The sequence below is a fragment of the Ranitomeya variabilis genome, chromosome 4 (genome assembly GCF_051348905.1).
Source record: "Ranitomeya variabilis isolate aRanVar5 chromosome 4, aRanVar5.hap1, whole genome shotgun sequence".
NCBI classification, from domain to species: Eukaryota; Metazoa; Chordata; class Amphibia; order Anura; family Dendrobatidae; genus Ranitomeya; species Ranitomeya variabilis.
This window is the reverse complement of record NC_135235.1, coordinates 589,310,138-589,332,395: the sequence shown is the minus strand read 5'-3', so window position 1 is coordinate 589,332,395 and position 22,258 is coordinate 589,310,138. Positions and strand designations below refer to the sequence as shown.

The 22,258-nt window shown below is 42.3% G+C and overlaps 1 protein-coding gene and 1 long non-coding RNA gene across 6 annotated transcripts in view; one reads left to right on the top strand and one right to left on the bottom strand.

The window, feature by feature from the left end:
- CASS4 (Cas scaffold protein family member 4) overlaps nucleotides 1–12,461 on the top strand; it is a 93,067-nt gene extending 80,606 nt beyond the window's left edge. For all 5 annotated transcript variants that reach the window (XM_077253154.1, XM_077253152.1, XM_077253155.1 and 2 more), the window contains 6 exons: nucleotides 7,053–7,163; nucleotides 7,286–7,417; nucleotides 7,524–8,861; nucleotides 9,829–9,906; nucleotides 10,978–11,046; nucleotides 11,368–12,461. In XM_077253154.1, the coding sequence (XP_077109269.1) occupies nucleotides 7,053–7,163; nucleotides 7,286–7,417; nucleotides 7,524–8,861; nucleotides 9,829–9,906; nucleotides 10,978–11,046; nucleotides 11,368–11,781 (2,142 nt within the window). In that variant the 3' untranslated portion in view covers nucleotides 11,782–12,461. The remainder of the gene's footprint in view (nucleotides 1–7,052; nucleotides 7,164–7,285; nucleotides 7,418–7,523; nucleotides 8,862–9,828; nucleotides 9,907–10,977; nucleotides 11,047–11,367) is intronic.
- Nucleotides 12,462–12,670: 209 nt separating this feature from the next.
- LOC143769208 (uncharacterized) lies at nucleotides 12,671–22,034 on the bottom strand. Its single transcript, XR_013214265.1, has 3 exons — nucleotides 22,005–22,034; nucleotides 21,377–21,466; nucleotides 12,671–12,703 (listed from the first exon to the last, which is right to left on the bottom strand). It is a non-coding gene; the product is annotated as an uncharacterized LOC143769208 (long non-coding RNA).
- Between the last annotated feature and the right edge of the window lie 224 nt (nucleotides 22,035–22,258).

The window sequence follows — 22,258 nt, the reverse complement described above, 5'->3', positions numbered from 1 at the left end:
TAAAATGATACCTTGCTATCTGTGATCCAATGTTTTATTCCAAAGAAATCCACATTTTTATAAATATGTAAATGAGCTGTTAAGATCAACGGGCAGGACACAGATTTCCCTGAGAATCTGCCTCCAGATATTATTTTAAATGAAAAGGAGTGCTACCAGCTCGAGACACGTAGATCAGGAGAACAGACTGTCAGTCACTACATGTCTCACACTGGTAATGCCGCCTTTTATTTAAAATAAGCTCTGGAGGCAGATTCTCACTTGCAGTTAATCAAGGCTGTTAGACAGGGCAGGAGACAGATAAGACATTCAAAGAAACCTATTCCCAGTACATTTGTATTGCTTCAAATATTCACCATATGCATGTGTATAATTTATATCCTAGCTGCTGCATTCACTCACATCCACCGTTCTTGCACTAACTCTTTACACTCCATCTTTGTCAGCCTCTCAGTCCTCTCCTCTCCTATATATAGCACTCACGCGCTTTTCACATTGCTAAACTGCACAGATCCATTCAGTCCCACCATCCAACACAAGAAACGCTCTCACAAATCACTTAACCATCTGCCCACTCTTTCTATCCTCCTTCTCCTAGTCGCAGGAGATATCTCTACCAATCCTGGCCCCTCAAGTTATAGTAAGTTGAACCCCTCAACTACTACACTCAGAAACCCCTCAAATTCCATTAATATTCCCTGCATGCCTTATGTCTCTTTTAATTGTGTCCTCTGGAATTCTCTCTCAGTGTGTAATAAACTCTCCTTCATCCATGACTTCTTCCTTTCTGATTCTCTTACCCTTCTGGTCTTTACTGAAACTTGGATTCAGGAGTCAGACACCACAGCTGCTGCTGCTCTTTCATATGGTGGACTACACTTCTCTCATAACCCAATATCGGACAACACACCAGGTGGAGGCGTTGGTCTGCTCCTATCACCCAAATGTACCTTTCAGGTTATCCCCCAAGTACCCTCACTTATCTTCCCTTCTTTTGAGGTCCATGCTGTCAGACTCTACATCCCCTTCTCCATGCGAGTGGAGGTTTTGTATCGTCCTCCGGGCCCCTCCTGTCAGTTCCTGCATCACTTTGCCACCTGGCTTCTCCTTTTTTCTCCTGTGACATCCTCACCCTCATCATCGGAGACTTTAACATCCCCATTGCTTTTCCCCTCTCCCTGTCTGCCACTCACCTTTTAGCTCTAACCTCTTCCTTCATCCTTTCGCAGCTTACTAACTCTCTTACGCATGAAGATGGAAAATCCCTCGACTTTGTCTTCTCCTGGTTTTGCTCAGTGTATGATTTTTACCAACTCCTCTCTCCCGTGCTCTCCTCCCTTCATTCTCTGTCAAGAACTGTTATCCTGCTGAGGACACCCCCACTTTCCACACTTATAGAAATATACGGGCCATTAACACCTAGAAACTTATGAAGAATTTACAGCCTTCATTGGCCCCAATCTCCTCCCTCTCATGTCCTGACTCTGCACTGAAACATTATAATGAACACCTGCAAAGTGCCCTATGATGAAGCTGCACCTCCTATACATAGAACAACTTAGCACAGATGGCAACAACCCTGGCACATGCTGCAAACACATTTTTACAGCGGTTCTCCAGGTGCGCTGAACGTTTGTGGAGAAAATCCAATCTGCCCGAAGATTTCATCCCATTATTAGTTTATGCTTAAAACATACAAGTCTGCCCTTCACCTCTCCAAACAAACCTATTTCAACACCCTCATCACCTCACTATCCAATAATCCTAAACATCTCTTTGACACTTTTCATTCCCTACTCAACCCAAGGCCCCAACCACGGATCTCCGCGCTGACGATCTGGCCAATTATTTCAAAGAAAAAATTTACCATATCCGACAGGAAATTTTCTCCCAATCCCCTCACATCATGCACTGTCCTCCCTCCCCACTCTATGTAGTTCACTCTCTGTCTTTGAACTAGTCACAGAAGAAGAAGTAATCAGGCTCCTTGCATCTTCTCGCCCTACTACTTGCACCAGTGACCCTATTCTGTCACATCTACTCCAGTCACTTTCCCCTGCTGTCACCTCTCACCTAACAAAAATATTCAACTTCTTTCCCCCGGTATCTATCCCTCTTGATTTAAGCATGCCATCATACATCCATTACTTAAAAAACCCTCCCTCGACCAAAACTGTGCTGCTAACTATAGACCTGTCTCTAATCTTCCCTTCACCTCTAAACTGGAATGCTTGGTCCACTCCTGTCTAATCCGATAACTCTCTTTTTGACCTTTTTAATTCCGGTTTCCGCTCTTTACACTACTGAAACTGCCCTCATTAAAGTCTCTAATGATCTACAAACAGATAATTCTAATGGTCACTATTCCATGCTAATTCTCCTGGATCTCTCTGCAGCATTCGACACTATGGATCAGCAGCTCCTCCTCACTATGCTCCGCTCCATTGACCTCAAGGACACCATTCTCTCCTAGTTCTGCTCCTACCTCTCTGACCGCTCCATCACTGTATCTTTTGCTGGTTCCTCCTCCTCTCATCTTCCCCCTTACTCTTGGGGTTCCTCAAGGATCAGTTCTAGGCCCCCTCCTCTTCTCCTTGTATATTGTATGCCCCTATTGGACAAACAATCAGTAGATTTGGTTTCCAGTACCATCTCTATGCTGATGACACCCAATTATACACTTCTGCTCCTGATATCACACCTGCATTATTACAAACCACCAGTGATTGTCTGACCGCTGTCTCCAACAACATTTCCTCCCTCTATCTGAAACTGAACCTGTCAAAAACTGAACTCCTTGTGTTTCCTCCCTCTACTAACCTACCGACATTGCCATTTCCGTGTGCGGTTCTACCATTACTCCCCAGCAACATGCCCGCTGTCTTGGGGTCATACTTGATTCAGAGCTTTCATTCACGCCTCCACAGCAGATCACTGGCTCATTCTTGTTATATGCACCTCAAAAACATTTCTAGAATTTGACCTTTTCTTACTTTTGACTCTGCAAAAACTCTTACTTGTTGCTCTTATTCATTCTTGTCTGGACTATTGTTACTCTTTTTTAATAGGTCTCCCTCTTACCAAACTCTCCCCTCTCCAATCTGTCTTGAATGCTGCAGCCAGGATCATATTCCTCACCAACTGTTACACCGATGCCTCTACCGTGCGCCAGTCATTGCACTGGTTACCCATTCACTCCAGAATTCAATATAAACTTATCACTCTCACCCACAAAGCACTCCATGGCTCAGCACCACCCTACATCTCATCCCTCGTCTCAGTCTACCACCCTACCCATGCCCTCCATTCTGCTGATGACCTGAGGTTAGCATCATCAATAATCAGAACCTCCCACTCCCGTCTCCAAGCCTTCTTGCATAGTATGCCAATTCTTTGGAATGCACTACCCAGGATAATTAGATTAATCCCCAATACCCACAGTTTTAAGTGTTCTTCAGACTGGCCTACCATCTCAACCTATTTATTAAACTATCCCCGTGTTGCCCATTCAAAATTTTCACAATAACCTCGTATCATGTTCTCACACGCTTAATGCATTTAATAGCCCTCTGTGTCTGTACTTTTACACATTCTGGCTGATAACCGGTTCATGCAGCATTACATGAACACCCGATTTCTTACTTTATGGCTTGTTAGAACAATGAAAGCAATTGTTACCATCCATCTTTCCTGTCTCCTTTTTTTCCTCATAGATTGTAAGCTTGCGAGCAGCAGGGCCCTCATTCCTCTTGGTATCTGTTGGTTTATGTGATTATTGTTATGCTGTAATGTCTATTATTGTATGTACAAGTCCCATCTAAAATGTAAAGTGCTGTGGAATATGTTGGCGCTATAGAAATAAAATTATTATTATTATTTCCGGCCCATAGATCTTAACAGCTCATTTACATAGTAAGAAAAAGGTGGATTTCTCATAAACCACTCAACTTATCGTAGATGTCAGTATATCATTTTATTCAACTTTCTGTGACCTACATGCCCATATAGATGGCGTAGGGCAATTGATCCTACTGACATATTTCCTTTAAAGGTAATATATGTCAGTATAATCATTTTCCCCCTCCCTCCCACAAATCACATATATGGGCACTTAGGTCTTTGAAATGTAAGTCCAGCGACAACTTTTATATTTTCTAGCTGTTGCTACATTCCTGATAAATTAATATTTAAATTCATATGCAAATGAGGCACAAAGTGCTTTGGGCGTAACAGAACAGTTCGACAAGCATCAGCTTCTTTAGGTTATTTCCTAGCCTAGGATCAGTCTCTTTAGCATGATTGATAGATCACTGTCTGATTTCCTTGCCTTTCGCTTAATGTCACACAGACAGCTAAGGCCTCTTTCACACTTCCGTTTTTTGCCATCCGTCGCAATCCGTCGTTTTTGTAAAAAAAACGGATCCTGCAAATGTGCCCACAGGATGCGTTTTTTTGCCATAGACTTTTATTGACAACGGATTGCGACGGATGGCCACACGTTGCATCCGTCGTGCAACGGATGCGTCGTGTTTTTGCGGACCGTCGTGATGAAAAAGCGTTCAAGGGAATGTTTTTTCGTCCATCGGATCCGCCATTTCCGACCGCGCATGCGCGGCCGGAACTCCGCCCCCTCCTCCCTGGACTTCAGAATGGGCAGCGGATGCGTCGGAAAACTGCATCCGCTGCCCACGTTGTGCACAATTTTGCACAACGTACGTCGGGTCGACGGTTTGCGACGGCCCCGTACCGACGGAAATGTGAAAGAGGCCTAATCTTGGAGGTGCTGGATGAGGAACAAACTCTGGAGGCAGTGGCATGTTAAGTGCTTTGTCACGCCCAGAAAACTTAATGCATCATTTGCATATGATTAAAAAAGCGAATTCCTAGGGAATGCAGCAACAGATAGAAGAAATAAAGTTGTTAATAGATTTACACTTCAAAAACCTGCATGCCCATTTATGCAGTGTGGTGTGGGGGAGGTTAATCCTACCGACAGATTCCCTTTAAGAAGCCTGGTGAAAGGACAACTTCAAAAAGAAAAAAAAAAATAGAGCCTTATTTTTGATAACTACATCCTGAAAAATGACAAGATGCCTGAAGTAGAATTATTTATTTTAGTTGAAAAGGGATTTAATAAAAGAACATTCAGCCTTTGCGCAGATTAAAAATTTTGGACCGCACTATGAAAGTGCTCTTATGGAGCCTATTGCCCACGTTCAGTATTTGGTCAGTATTTTACATTAGTATTTGTAAGCCAAAACCAGGAGTGGGTGATAAATGCAGAAGTGGTGACGTGTCTCTATTCTACTTTTCCTCTGGTCCACTTTTGATTTTTGCTTGCAAATACTGATGTAAAATACCGGTACTCACCGAATACTGAACGTGTGACTGTGGCCTTATGCTGACCTTGGGTTCCAGTGTCTGAATCGTGAAAATTCAGAATTATCCGTTTCTCCAGGTTAAAATGATTAGGATCTTTCGAGGGATGTTGGATAAAAAAGGTTTCAAACAAGAAGGTGCTGCATTAAATGAACCTGTCAGCAGGATTGTGCACAGTAACCTACAGACAGTGTCAGGTCGGCGCCGTTATACTGATTAAAATGATACCTTGGTTGATGAAATCCGTCTTGTGGTTGTTGTATAATCTTTATTTTCAGTTTTGAGTTAATGATATTCTCGTGCTCCGGGGCGGCCTTTGGGGGGTCTGCATGTGGTGCTCTGATTAGGTATTCATGTGTATGGCTCCTGACAGGTCACTAATCCCTCAATGACCTGCCCCCTAGTTAACATAATGAATATTATATATACAAAGTAAAAAATATAAAATCCGTTCTGCAGGCAGGCAGGCAGGTGCTGGCCGTGGCACCTGCGCTGCAGCATAATCACACGTGTAATGTGCATATAATTAATATGTTTGAGGTTATCCTAATAGTTAAAAAAAATAATCCATTTGAATATAGCGCCCGCCGCACCTGCGCAGTAGCAGCTATCAGTATATATAGAGAATTCAATAGGTGTCATCTTGCTAGGGAAGAAAAAAAAATCCTCCAAGATGGCGCTGAAGGCGCATGACCAGTAGCAGATATCGCCGATAGCTGCTACTGCGCAGGCTCGGTGGCGCCATCTTGGAGGAGGAATTTTTTTCTTCGCTAGCAAAATTGCACTTCTGAATACACAAATAGCTGGCGCAGCCGCCCCGGAGCATGAGCATATCATTAACTCAAAACTGAAAATAAAGATTAAACAACAACCACAAGACGGATTTCATCACCAGGTATCATTGTAATCAGTATAACGGCGCAGACCTGACACTGTCTGTAGTTACTGTGCACAATCCTGCTGACAGGTTGTACTGCATTCTGTATTTACACCAGTAATGCAATGTTCTGCAGATTCAGAAAATGAAACAAAAGACACAGCGCTAGGCTGTAAATACTGATCTCTGATGAGTTCTCTTCCTTTTATTTACCCTTTGGGATATTGTACAACACAAATGTTTAAACTCTCTACATAGTCAGCTGTTACCAGCAGCTGGTTGATGTCCCCGGCAGAGCGAAACAGGGGACAGTAGGCAGAGCGCTTTGCTTCATAGGTTCCATGTCCAGCTTGCATTCCAAGGACTGTCATGTTTTCTGTCAGTCAGCAAAATGTGGTATTTATAGATGTCTCGTGCATTTTTTTCTTACGTAAAAACTAAAAGATCAGAAAAGAGAAGCTTTGTGTTATGTAGAAAATTACTGCAGTCCCTCAAAAAAACCCTGGTTACTTAAAGGGGAATTCCATTACAATTCTCCTCCAAACTCCAGAATGGATGATCACTTTAGAAGTCCAAGCCAACAAGATGAAGATGCTTGAGTACCTCCTTGCTCTTAGTTAGTAGTTATTCTTGTTCACTTCCATTAGTGGCCCAATCTTATTGCCTAAGATGACTTCTTGGCCTACAGTTAGGTCATGTAGTTCAGACAGTAAGACTAAGTCACATAATTTTACATCAAACCTGAAACTGGCTATTTTAAATAGAAGACATAATATCTATGTCATTTGTCCTACAGCATCTCTTGACTCTCCCAAGAGCGTCACGTGCTTCGAACGTCACCAACATATCCCAACCAGAAGTCTACGACGTACCACCTTCTAAGCTGAATGTTTCAGTTGTCTCCCAAGTGAGTACCTTCTAGATAATTCATCTTGACCTTACATTTTCCTTTCCGTTTTGTTGCTGATCGTACACCTTAACGTCCAGTTATTTTTATATTAACTTTTTTCGCATGTGTACGATTTTTAGCGGGGTACCACACCATCTCCAGTCAATGGACGTTCTCCATATCTCACCCCGTCTGAACAGCAAATTTATGACATCCCATCTAGTCCAGACACTCCAGGAAGAAGCAACGTCAAGACTCCTAAAGGTTCAAATGTACGTATGGTACCTTTAAACTATACAAAATATCCCATCTTCTAAGGGTCTATGTATCCATAATATCATCTGTGTGACTTTGCTGACCACTTTGTACCTATTACAGGTATATGACATACCGCCAATGGGTACATTGGCTCACCAAAAGAACAGAAGTGAAACTCCACCTGCTAGTCCTCATTACAACACTCTACCAAACCCCCGGAAGTCAGACTGGATCTACGACTACCCACTATCCCCAGAGAGAAATCATTTAAAAGATGGATGTAGAAAAATATCCATAGACAGAGGTATGGTGTACGATGTGCCTCCAACACGGTATGGACCAGTTCATTCCCATTGTGCATCAGGTCAAATATATGATGTCCCACCACAGCAAAGTAAACCATCATTGGCTAATCAAACTCTCTACGATGTTCCTGCATGCAGAGATATTTCTGTTCCACATCAAAATGGAAGCTTAAGGAAAGTCTCATCCACTTTAGGAATGCAAGGGTTGAATCACGAAGATTCCAAGGAAAATGTTTACGACATCCCAAGAGGATCATCTGCTGGGTCTCCCCCAAAGTTTGAGATGAGTAGTATATCATACAATGAGAGGGTATATGATGTACCTCCACCACTTCCAAGGAATCCTAAACCTACTCTACACAGACTTGACAAAGATAGGTTATCTGTCTCCAGCTCAGAAAGTCGAACCAGCACCTTGTCTACTTCATCCAGTGGTTCTAGTGACTCCTTTACGCTGTCTCTTCCAGATGAAAGCACCGCCAAGGTGACTCTAGAACCAGAAGTGGCAATTAAGAGGATTACTGAGCTTCAAGAACGGGTGTCGAGTTCTATAGCAAGCCTTATGATCTTTGTGAGCAGCAAATGGAGGCTTCAGGAAAACATGGAGGCCAATCTGGAGGACATTCACAGAGCTGTAGACAGTATTATTCTCTCGTTAAAACAGTTCATAGACTTTTCCCAGAGCATCAAGATCAATGCTTCTCACTTGACAGATACAAACATCCAAACGAGGATTAATACCCAGCTACAAACCCTTACAGACTCCTTCCAGACCCTCTCTCAAAATCAGGAAGCTATAAATCTGTGCAAATGGTCGCTTCAGGCTTTGGTCATTATTAACAAACCTCATACGACACCTGATGATCTTGACCAGTTTGTCATGGTGGCCAGGACAATTCCAGATGACATCAAGCGCTTTGTGTCTATTATTATAGCCAATGGAAAACTTTTGTTTAAAAAAACAGAGAATGAGAAGAAGCTGAAACCTGTGAAAGAACATGTGGTGAGCCGAAAGCCACAGGTTCTCCTCCGCAAAGGAACCAAAGTTCTTCAGGAGTCATGTGCCAATAAAACCATTGAAAAACACAAGGATGAAAAACAGCAGATCTTCAGGCAGAAAGCTATGGAAGATAATGGATATGTCTACCTTCAGGTAAATTTCTATAGTTAAGATCTTTACATTTTATAACTCCATAAGGTAACTAGTTCCTATTGAAGAACTTGAATGTATTGTGTAAGAAGATTTAAAGGGTTTCAGTGTTAAAAGGGATGTACACAGGAAAAGAAAACAAGGTTGTTGTTTTTTTCTTCCCATAAACAGGTTGTTTGTGCTATTGCATCATAGCTCTAGTCATTTCAATAGGGCTTAGGTGCAATATTAGATATAACCTATAACAGGTATGGCAGCCCTGTTTTTCTCCTCCTGTCCATTCATTTTTCTAAATATTGTTGCTGCAGCAATCAGTTGATCACAATGGATCCAGCTTCTCTGACCCATGAGGACAAGCTGTAGTTATTGCGCAAAGTGTCCGCTAGCCGCACAATGTAAATCTAGCATTATATGACACAAATAAGTCCTGAATGGGGATCTCCGTCTATGACCTGCACATGCCCTACCAGGCGATATGGACATGGGCTATGGTTAGCTGACACTGAAATTGTTCTCCCAACATTTACAGTAATAGGATTATCTTTAGGGATCAAATGACTGATTATAGCATATTAGAACTTATATTAAAGGAGTTTTCCACTTTGGGAAAACTGGACCCCAAACTCCTTTAGAAACATAGCGTAAGAAGCAAACCAGATAATCACCCTCCCCAGGTCCAGTGCTGACTGTCTACTGCTGTTCTACTTTCATTTATTTTGGTTGCAACGGTGACATCTAAACGACAGCTCACGTCCCCGCTGCAGCCAATCAGTGAGCTCAGTAGCTTAGCTGGTGTAGCGGCACAATGTCGCTGAGCTTAATGATTGGCTGCAGTGCTAATGTGAGCAGTCGACATGACATGACCACTGAAGCAAAAACACGCTTTATTTGTTATGTATATTAAAGTGTTTGGAGTCCACTCTTCTTAAAGGGAAAACTTATTTAATGTAATATTTCCCTTCTTCTACAGAAAAAAGAGGATTTTGAGAAAATGCAGCACTTATCTCCAATTCAACAGCTGGAAAATAAGACAAGTCCTGAAGAAAAGGTAAAGACCAGTTTCAGCTTGTAGTTATTATATTCAAAATGAAGGGTCTTTCTTCACAGTGAAATCAAGCTTACTTCCACCACTAAGTAATTTATTTTGCAAATCTTTGTAATTAAGGCTGCAGTACCACTAATATCCAGTTGGTGGTGATGTGTCCTTACATTAGCGTTATTTTGAGTCATGTGACATGTGACCACAATTGTACAGATATGGTGTTACAACTCCACTGTCGGGTGACCCGGGACCAGGGGCTCCTTCCCTGTCCCTAACACTGGGGGGCGCCCTAGCTTGCCCTATTCCCCGGGATACTTTCTGAAGGTAAAGATGCCAAGGCCGCCACCCTTGCCTTATCTCCTGATTCAGCCCTCCGTCTGTTCCCTTCCCCCACCCACAGAAAAGGGGAGCTGCCGAGCACCGCAGTACACCAACCTGATGAACAAGGCAACATGAACAAATGTACACTGAAATACGAAGCATACAAATATTCACTCACATATAACAGAGGAATGCACCCTGGAGGACCCTGAAAGATGGGGAAAATATCTAAATAAGAGGAGGGAAGGGATTTATCACACTTACAAACCCACACAACAGTCACAGATAACTCCTTCTCATATAAACACCCAAAACACCTCTCCTCCAAGCCATGCAGCATAAGCTAGCTCTGACATGTGTTAGAGTCAAGACCCAGGTTATATAGGGGATAGGAGTGGCTAACCGAGCTCAGCTGAGAGCTCAGAGTCCCAGAGCTTCCGACATGGCCGATTAACCCTTGTTCTGCCAAAAGAAGAAAACATTTAAAAAGAAGGTGAAGTGCTTCCTTTCAGTGCAGGAGTTAGGAGTAATCAGATGCTGCAGCCTACTGGCTCCTCCCTGTTGCGGTAACCCCGTGACATATGGCTTATGTCAGCGATTCCCAGAAAAAAACTAAATCATTTTATATAAATTTTAATAAAACAGCTGCCACTGGAGTATAATATAATGTAAAAATAGGATACAATTCACATATAACTATTTTTGTCAGTTTTTTAATGGAATAATTGATCTTGACAATGTTCTATTTTATTTTAGAGGAAAGGATGGCTGAAACCTGAATCCAGGATATATTCATGCAGTGACCCTGGCACAGGCCTCTTAAAAGTAAGTGTGGTTTGCATAAGATCAGACAATATTCACTGAACAGCTAGTGGGAGATAGGATGGTGGCCAGTGTGAGCATTCAATGACCGTGATTTTCCCTGGACTACCCCATTAAGATGTTTAGTGGGCATACTGTTTCTATAGTGTAAATAAGGGGCTTACAAGCAACTTCTGTGAAACAAATCTAGTTTTGGTTAGAACCATCAACATTTTCATGTCTATGTGCTCATCCTGAAGATCCTCATTCTTCAGGAGGACAGCATTTCTCTAATGTAGTCATGATACAAACAGAATATTGATTCCTTCTATTTATTTCCTTTAGGAGCCCACAGTCCTAACGAAACCAGAAGCCCCTAGATCAACAGAACCAGTCAAGAAGATTGCACTGTCAGAGAGCTGCTACCTTTACTTTGGCGCTCTCCAGAAGGCAATCCGTGTTTTTGAAGACAGCCTCAACAAAAATGAGACACCAGAAGTCTTCATCACTCACGGAAAACTGATCATTATGGTCGGACAGAAACTGGTGGACCTTCTCTGCCAAGACGTCAAGACCAACGAAGCTCGCAATGACATTTTATTCAAGAGCAGTGAGCTTTGTAGTCTACTCAAAAACTTGGCTATAGCAACCAAGACGGCTGCCATTCAGTACCCAAACATGGCCACCATGCAGGAGCTTCAATGTAGGACAAATGAGCTGTCCAACTACACACAATTATTTCGGGCAATGATGGAATGAGAGTGGAAATGGTCAAAGAAATACAAAATGGATTGTCATATACTGTGAATAAAAATGACCCACGGTCAAAGACAAGGATACCAGTGAAGCCAAAGAAGTTGGAGAATGTATTGCTACCGTTGATTAAGTGTCTCTTTGGCATCCTCTTATCTTCCTCTTCCAATACCCAGTGCTGGAGAGAACATCTTGGTATCCCTTATTTTGCTTTGTACTGGTGTGTCGCTTTTAAAGAAAAGAGTACACATAGGGTAGATACCTTATTGCAGCATTCAAGATGATATTCTTCCTTTTGGAGGACTGCTCATTTACGTACCTTTTTTCACAGGAAGTATTGTCTCATTTGTATAAATTACCAAGCTAGTCGGCGATCGACAAAAAAACCATTAACAAAATAGAACATGTTTCCACTATTAATGGGGTTTACTGTCGACAACCTCCAAGTCGAAAGGAACCTCATTTGCATGAAACTGTCAGTCTTTGGGCAAACGACTATCAATATACACAAGGGATCCACAGTATATGTTCTGCCTTCTCATTTTAGGCTGAACACAATGAGAACATCCTTATACTGTAAATGTATTTCCAAATGGACATTTGTACAGACTTGCTAGTCTTTTTTATGTGTAATTTGACAGAATTTGTATTTAATACAAAAGAATATTTAAATGACACTTTATTCTTCGTCCCTGGTTTCCTTTGATTTCTCATCGAGTGTCAACATATTCTAAAATACTGTTGTCATGATTTTCATCCGTCCCTTGTCCCCAAAGGAGCTCGCTATTTAATTTCCCTAGAAGGGCCATTTAACCAGTATGTTTTTGAAGAGCAGGAGAAAATCCTAGTGGACAAGAGAACATACAAACTGCATGCAGATGATGTCCTTGGTCAGATCCAAACCCAGTATACCATGGCTGAAGGACATCTACAATAAATAGAACATTCTATAGACTAGTCTACAATAATGCGAGCATTCTATAATCTACAATAAGGAGAGAATTCTATAATCTACAATAAGGAGAGAATTCTATAGACCAATCGACAATAATGAAAGCATTCCATAGACTAATCTACAGTAAGGAGAGCATTCTATAATCTACAATAATAAGTGCATTCTATAGACTAGTCTACAATAAGGAGAACATTCTATGATCTACAATAAGGAGAGCATTCTATGATCTACAACAAGGAGAGCATGCTATAGACCAATCTACAATAAGGAGAGCATTTCATAGACTAATCTGCAATAAGGAGAACATTCTATGATGAAAAATAATGAGCATTCTATAGACTAATCTCCAATAAGGAGAGCATTCTATAATCAACAATAATGCGAGCATTCTATAGACTAATCTGCAATTAGGAGAACATTCTATGATGAAAAATAGTGAGCATTCTATAGACTAATCTCCAATAAGGAGAGCATTCTATAATCAACAATAATGCGAGCATTCTATAGACTAATCTGCAATAAGGAGAACATTCTATGATGAAAAATAATGAGCATTCTATAGACTAATCTCCAATAAGGAGAGCATTCTATAATCAACAATAATGCGAGCATTCTATAGACTAATCTGCAATAAGGAGAACATTCTATGATGAAAAATAATGAGCATTCTATAGACTAATCTCCAATAAGGAGAGCATTCTATAATCAACAATAATGCGAGCATTTCATAGGCTAACCTTACAATAAGGGGAGCATTCTATAGACCAATCTACAATAATAAGAGCATTCTATAGACTAATCTACAATAAGGAGAACCTTCTATAGACAAGTCTACAATAATGAGAGCATTCCATAGACTGATCTCCAAAAGGTGAGAAATATATAGACTAATCTTCAATAAGGAAAGCATTATATAAATTTATATACAATAAGGACAGCATTCTATAGACTAATATACAGTACAATAAGGGTAGCATTCTATAGACTTGTATACAATAATAAGAGCTTTATATAGACTAATCTATGATAAGGAGAGCATTCTATAGACCAATGTACAATGAGAATAGCAGTCTGTACTCTAACCTACAATAAGGAGAGCATTCTATAGATCAATCTAAAATAAGGAGAGAAATAGACTAATCTACAAAAAGGAGAGCATTATATAAATGTATCTACAATAAGGAGAGCATTCTATAGACCATAAGGAGAGCATTCTACATATATAAACGTCTAAGGGGCACTTCCGTCTGTTTGTCTGTCTGTCACGGAAATCCCAAGTCGCTGATTGGTCGAGGCCAGATGGCTGCGACCAATCAGCGACAGGCACAGTCCGGCTGCTAAATGGCCGCTCCCTACTCCCCTGCAGTCAGTGCCCCCTCCATACTCCAACCCCCCCCCCCCCCAGTCACACCCGCCGCCCACATAGCGTTTTAGCAGTCCGTTAAACCGACTGCGTTACACCGTGGCATAACGCGGTGTAACGCAGTCTGTTAATGCTGCTATTAACACTGTGACAAACTTTTTACTATTGATGCTGCCTATGCAGCATCAATAGTAAAAAGATGTTAAAAATAATAAAAAGTAAATAAAAAATGGTGCTATTCTCACCTTCCGCCGTCCACCGATGCGCACGAGCGGCGAGGCTGCTGCCAGCTTCCGTTCCCAGAGATGCATTGCAAAATTACCCAAATGACATAGCGGTCTCGCTCTTGCGCATCGGTGAATGCCGGAGGGTGAGTATATAACTATTTTTTATTTTAATTCTTTTTTTTAACAGCGATATGGTGCCCACACTGCTGATATATACTACGTAGGCAGTGAAAAAACAAAGAGAAAAGCGAAGGTCATATAAACGGGGATCACCACACGAATGGACTTTGGCTAAAGTGAACACAGCTTTTTATTCATGTGCAATAACAAATCAGAACATGTAATAGAAAAAACACACATATTTTAAAAACAATTAAAAAAAGGAAACATATTTGTCCCTTATATACACAGCCCACAATATGGGTAACACCTGCGCAGGTTAACTAGGACCCATAACCCTGAATAGGGTGCCTATATGGACAACACTGTGATTAACCCCTTCATGACCTTGGGATTTTCCGTTTTTCCGTGTTCGTTTTTCGCTCCCCTCCTTCCCAGAGCCATAACTTTTTTATTTTTCCGTCAATATGGCCATGTGAGGGCTTATTTTTTGCGGGATGAGTTGTACTTTTGAACGAAATTATTGGTTTTACCATGTCGTGTACTAGAATATGGGAAAAAAATTCCAAGTGCTGTGAAATTGCAAAAAAAGTGCAGTCCCACACTTGTTTTTTTTTTGGCTTTTTTGCTAGGTTCACTAAATGCTAAAACTAACCTACCATTATGATTCTCCAGATCAGTACGAGTTCATAGACACCTAACATGACTAGGTTATTTTTTATCTAAGTGGTGAAAAAAAATTCCAAACTTTGCTAAAAAAAATTCTTTTTAAAATTGCGCCATTTTCCGATCCCCGTAGCGTCTCCATTTTTCATGATCTGGGGTCGGTTGAGGGCTTATTTTTTGCATCTGATGTTCGCTGCTATGTAGCAGAAATGCAGGTGTGCTGTGAGCGCCCACCACAGGGTGCCGCTCACAGCTGCCGGGGATCAGTAACCATAGAGGTCTCAAGGACCTCTATGGTTACTCTTCTGAAGCATTGCCGATCTCCGATCATGTGACGGGGGTCGGCGATGCGATCATTTCCGGCCGCCCGGCCGGAAGCGCCGGTTAAATGCCGCTGTGTGCGTTTGACAGCGGCATTTAACTAGTTAATAGCGGCGGGTGAATCGCGATTTGACCCGCCGCTATTGCGGGCACATGTCAGCTGTTCAAAACAGCTGACATGTCCCGGCTTTGATGCGGGCTCACCGCAGAGCCCTGCATCAAAGCAGGGGATCTGACCTCGGACGTACTATACCGTCCGAGGTCAGAAAGGGGTTAAATTACATACAATAGAGCAAAGCCCATTAATAAGTCCTAAAGATGGAATAGCAACTAAATAGATTATTATCTCCCTGCCATGGTACAATTTGGACACTCATAGGGACGAAGATATCATGTAGAAATAGGCTTAGCAGTATCCCACCAGTGAACAATGCCAATATGCTATAGATACGAAAACACAATGCTGTTAAATATATAACAAATACCGCTACCACTAATAGAGGAAATCTCTCTAGTAGGCTTACACATGAGTAATAATCCTAGCTCACGTCAACTGCTATAGCTGACTGTGAACAAAAAGTGCAGCGGACCCCATTTGGAGCCTGGTCACATACAATACCATGAGCCAGCTACAGGGGTGACCCCTGGCGAAGCCACGTTGGTGTGGCGACACGCGTCGGGTCTCCGCTTCACCTGCGCTTTGGTATATTAGACTGTTTACCGCCTGTAGCTGGCTCATGGTATTGTATGTGACCAGGCTCCACATGGGGTCCGCAGCACTTTTTGTTCACAGTCAGCTATAGCAGTTGACGTGAGCTAGGATTATTACTCATGTGTAAGCCTACTAGAGAGATTTCCTCTATTAGTGGTAGCGGTATTTGTTATATATTTAACAGCATTGTGTTTTCGTATCTATAGCATATTGGCATTGTTCACTGGTGGGATACTGCTAAGCCTATTTCTACATGATGTCTTCGTCCCTATGAGTGTCCAAATTGTACCATGGCAGAGAGATAATCTATTTAGTTGCTATTCCATCTTTAGGACTTATTAATGGGCTTTGCTCTATTGTATGTCATTTAATCACAGTGTTGTCCATATAGGCACCCTATTCAGGGTTATGGGTCCTAGTCAGGGCCGGACTGGGACTAAAATTCAGCCCTGGCATTTGAAGTTACACAGGCCCACTTGTCACATGATGACTGTATAATATCTTTGTACACTTGTAGGCAGGGCCGGTTTTAGGCAAAGTGGGGCCCTAGGCAAAGTTTAAAATGGGTCCCCAAATGCTAACATATTGCACATCACACAGAAGCCTTTCTGTTGTATTTACGTGCGCTGAGTTCAGGCCGCTAAACGAGTTTGATCGACAATACTGAAGTTGTTCAACGCTTGTTTCCTGGCCTCTTTCCACCAGCTGAGGAATAATGATGAGACAGAACGATCACTAATAGATCACCATACAGTATCATGTTTTCAGCAGCACATCTACAGTTTACACTGGCAATGTGCTGCTGACAACAAGGCTTTTTGTTCCAGCAAAAACAATCCGAATATGCAGCATTTTACTTGTTTAGTAAAATACACCCCATAGTCCTCCATATATTATAATGTGCTCCATAGTCCTCCATATAGTATAATACACTCCCTATAGTCCTCCATATATTAAAATACACTGCTCAGTCCTCCACATAGTATAATACACTCCTCATAGTCCTCCATATAGCATAATACAATCCTCATAGTCCTCCATATAGCATAATACAATCCTCATAGTGCTCCATATAGTATAATGCACCGCCACAGTCATCCATGTAGTACAATTCACTTCCCATAGTATAATGCACCCCATAGTTCTTCATATAGTATAACGTATTCCCCATAGTCCTCGATACAGTATAATGCAGCCCACATATAGTATAATGCAGCCACCCCAGAGTATAATGCAGCCACCCCAGAGTATAATGCAGCCACCCCAGAGTATGTAACCCCCATAGAATATAATACAGCCCACCTCCCCATAATATATAATGTAGCCCCCCATAGAATATAATGCAGCCCCCCATAGTATATAACGCAGCCTCCCCCATAGAATATAATATACTCCCCATAGTATATAGCAAAGCCCGCATATTATATAGCACAAACCGCATAGTATACAGCACAGCCTGCATACTATAGCACAGCTCGCGTAGTAGATAACACAGCCCACACAGCAGTATTCAGCACAGACCACACAGTAGTATACAGCACAGACCACACAGTAGTATACAGCACAGACCACACAGTAGTATACAGCACAGCCCACGTAGAAGTATACAGCACAGTCCACACAGTAGTATACAGCACAGCCCACAGAGTAATATATACAGCACAGCCCACAAAGTAATATATACAGCACAGCCCACAAAGTAATATATACAGCACAGCCCACAGAGAACTATATACAGCACAGCCCACAGAGAACTATATACAGCACAGCCCACAGAGAACTATATAAAGCACAGCCCAGAGTACTATATACAGCACAACCCAGAGTACTATATAAAGCACAGCCCAGAGAGTACTATATACAGCACAGCCCAGAGAGTACTATATACAGCACAGCCCAGAGAGTACTATATACAGCACAGCCCACAGAGTACTATATACAGCACAGCCCACAGAGTACTATACACAGCACAGCCCACAGAGTACTATATACAGCACAGCCCACAGAGTACTATATACAGCACAGCCCACAGAGTACTATATACAGCACAGCCCAGAGAACTATATACAGCACACAGTAGTATACAGCACAGAGCACAGCCCACAGATAACTATATACAGCCCACAGTAGTATACAGCACAGAGCACAGCCCACAGAGAACTATATACAGCCCACAGTAGTATACAGCACAGAGCACAGCCCACAGAGAACTATATACAGCCCACAGCAGTATACAGCACAGAGCACAGCCCACAGAGAACTATATATAGCACAGAGCACACAGTAGTATACAGCACAGAGCACAGCCCACAGAGAACTATATACAGCCCACAGTAGTATACAGCACAGAGCACAGCCCACAGAGAACTATATATAGCCCACAGTAGTATACAGCACAGAGCACAGCCCACAGAGAACTATATACAGCCCACAGCAGTATACAGCACAGAGCACAGCCCACAGAGAACTATATACAGCCCACAGTAGTATACAGCACAGAGCACAGCCCACAGAGAACTATATACAGCCCACAGTAGTATACAGCACAGAGCACAGCCCACAGAGAACTATATACAGCCCACAGCAGTATACAGCACAGAGCACAGCCCACAGAGAACTATATACAGCCCACAGCAGTATACAGCACAGAGCACAGCCCACAGAGAACTATATACAGCCCACAGTAGTATACAGCACAGAGCACAGCCCACAGAGAACTATATACAGCCCACAGCAGTATACAGCACAGAGCACAGCCCACAGAGAACTATATACAGCCCACATCTCTTCTCTTCCTCCCCTCACCTCCTCCGAGAATGGCCCCACAGTCCAGAAAAAAAAAAAACTCTCCTCACCTCTCCTCGTGCCCAGCGTTGCTTCCTGGTTCCTGCTCCTGTCTCAGCAGCTGCAGTCTGCCCGGGACACAGCAGGTGCACGATGATATGACATCATCGCGCACCCGCAGTGTCAGAGGCAGAGCGGGGAATGATGGGAGAGGAGCGTCTGTAGACGCTCTCTCCTCCATCATTGCATTCAACTGTACCGGCGTCGCCGGTATAGTTGAATGCGACGGCGGGGGCGGCGGATTGAGCGGCCCACCACTGGCACCGGCCCTTCTGGCATTTGCCAGAAGTGCCCTATGGCCAGTCCGGCCCTGGTCCTAGTTAACCTGCGCAGGTGTTAGCCATATTGTGGGCTGTGTATATAAGGGACAAATATGTTTCCTTTTTTTAATCGTTTTTAAAATGTGTTTTTTTTCTATTGCATGTTCTGATTTGTTATTGCACATGAATAAAAAGTTGTGTTCACTTTAGCCAAAGTCCATTCGTGTGGTGATCCCCATTTATATGACCTTTGCTTTTCTCTTTGTTTTTTTATGGTATACAATGTGGTTGGTCAGGTAGTAGATCCCACCTCTTTGACTGTGGTGCCCCCTAAATGTTTAACACTACGTGGGCAGTGTTATACACTGCATGGGCTGTGTTATATACTACGTGGCTGTGCTATATACTACGTGGCTGTGCTATATACTACGTGGCTGTGCTATATACTACGTGGCTGTGCTATATACTACGTGGCTGTGCTATATACTACGTGGCTGTGCTATATACTACGTGGCTGTGCAATATACTACGTGGCTCTGCTATATACTACGTGGCTGTCTGTTATATAGTATGTGGGCTGTGTTATATACTACGTGGCTGTGCTATATACTACGTGGCTGTGCTATATGCTACGTGGGCTGTGTTATATACTACGTGGCTGCTATATACCACGTGGCTGTGCTATATACGATGTGGCTGCTATATACTATGTGGCTGCTACATACTACGTGGCTGTGCTATATACTATGTGGCTGTGCTATATACTACGTGGCTCTGCTATATACTACGTGGCTGTGCTATATACTACATGGCTGTGCTATATACTGCTTGGCTGTCTGTGTTATATAGTACGTGGGCTGTTATACTACGTGGCTGTGCTATATACTACGTAGCTGTGCTATATACTACGTGGCTGTGCTATATACTACGTGGCTGTGCTATATACTACGTGGCTGTGCTATATACTACGTGGCTGTGCTATATACTATGTGGCTGCTATATACTCTGGCTGCTATATACTCTGTGGCTGCTATATACTATGTGCCTGCTATATACTATGTGGCTGCTGTATACTATGTGGCTGTGCTATATACTATGTGGCTGCTATATACTCTGGCTGCTATATACTCTGTGGCTGCTATATACTATGTGCCTGCTATATACTATGTGGCTGCTGTATACTATGTGGCTGTGCTATATACTACGTGGCTGTGTTATATACTACGTGGCTGTGTTATATACTACGTGGCTGCTATATACTAAGTGGCTGTGCTATATACTACGTGGCTGTGCTATATACTACGTGGCTGCTATATACTACATGGCTGTGCTATATACTATGTGGCTGTATTATATACTACATACTACGTGGCTGTGCTATATACTACGTGGCTGTACTATATCCTGCACCCAAACCCCTGACATCCAGCGACCAATCAGGGACAGACGCAGTTCAGACGCGAATTGGCGCCAGATTTGAACCACGCTTCGCTGATCGGCCAGCCGCACGCGACCAGTGATATTGGCACGGAATTTAAACCCCACTCACAGCGCGATATACATACATACATACATACATACATATTCTAGAATACCCGATGCTTTAGAATCGGGCCACCATCTAGTCTACAATAAGAATATGTTGACCAATCTACAAAGAGGATAGCAGTCTGTAGTTTAATCTACAATTTGAGCATTCTATAGACACATCTAAAGGGCTCTATCATGCCAGCAAAAAAAGAACACGATGCTGCAAATTAAGGCCTATCCCCGATTATCTTGCTCTCGGCTCAAAAAACAACCTTAATATACTGTAAAAAGGAAAATATCCAAGAACTAGACATTATATTTAACCATATACCTTTTTGATGACACATTTTAGGTGTCAGTGGAGACTTCCTTTAGTCTTTTATGTATGGACCATGACCGCACTATAGTCCTTCTACTGGTGTGTACTGCCCTCTAGTGTACACATAAATACAGTCAACATGTCATTTGTTACACTGAGCAGTTCATACTGCTTACCCCTTTTGCTGTTACGTGGTCGGGCTCAGTTTGTCGGTGGCTGGAGTGTCGCATGGCTACAATTTAACTGAAATAAAAGGACGTTGCGAATCAGAAACATCCACTCACCTGTGATATTCATCCACCTGAGGTGCATAGTGGCAGCTATGGGTAGAAACTGATGTGGATGGTGACCAGGATAACGTCTCTATAACAGTACTGCAAACAATCAAGAAGAAACATACTCAGGCTCTGGGCCTTTACATTTCCGTATAGAATAATTTGAAAAAATATTTGACATCCATCTTGTCATTGGTGCTCAACGCTAGTTTTGGGGATTTATAATCTCGGATGTGTTGATTTTACACCAGACTTCTGGTGTGAGGAAACCATCTACTCCCTACATTGTAGTGGCTCAGTTACACTGCTAGGGGTGACTGCCCGCAAGCTTGCTGACTGTTTCAATAAACAATACACAAAATAATAAGTTAGCTATGGAGTATACAGTAATACAGGATGTACAGTGGGTATGGAAAGTATTCAGACCCCTTTAAATTTCTCACTCTTTGTTTCATTGCTGCCATTTAGTACATTCAAAAAAGTTCATTTTTTCTCATTAATGTACACTCTGTACCCCATCTTGACTGAAAAAAAATCAGAAATGTAGACATTTTTGCAAATTTATTAAAAAAGAAAAACTGAAATATCACATGGTCATAAGTATTCAGATCCTTTGCTCAGTATTGAGTAGAAGCACCTTTTGAGCTAGTACAGCCATGAGTCTTCTTGGGAATGATGAAGTTTTTCACACCTGGATTTGGGGATCCTCTGCCATTCTTCCTTGCAGATCTTCTCCAGTTCCGTCAGGTTGGATGGTGAACGTTGGTGGACAGCCATTTTCAGGTCTCTCCAGAGATGCTCAATTGGGTTTAGGTCAGAGCTCTGGCCGGGCCAGTCAAGAATGGTCACAGAGTTGTTCTGAAGCCACTCCTTTGTTACTTTAGCTGTGTG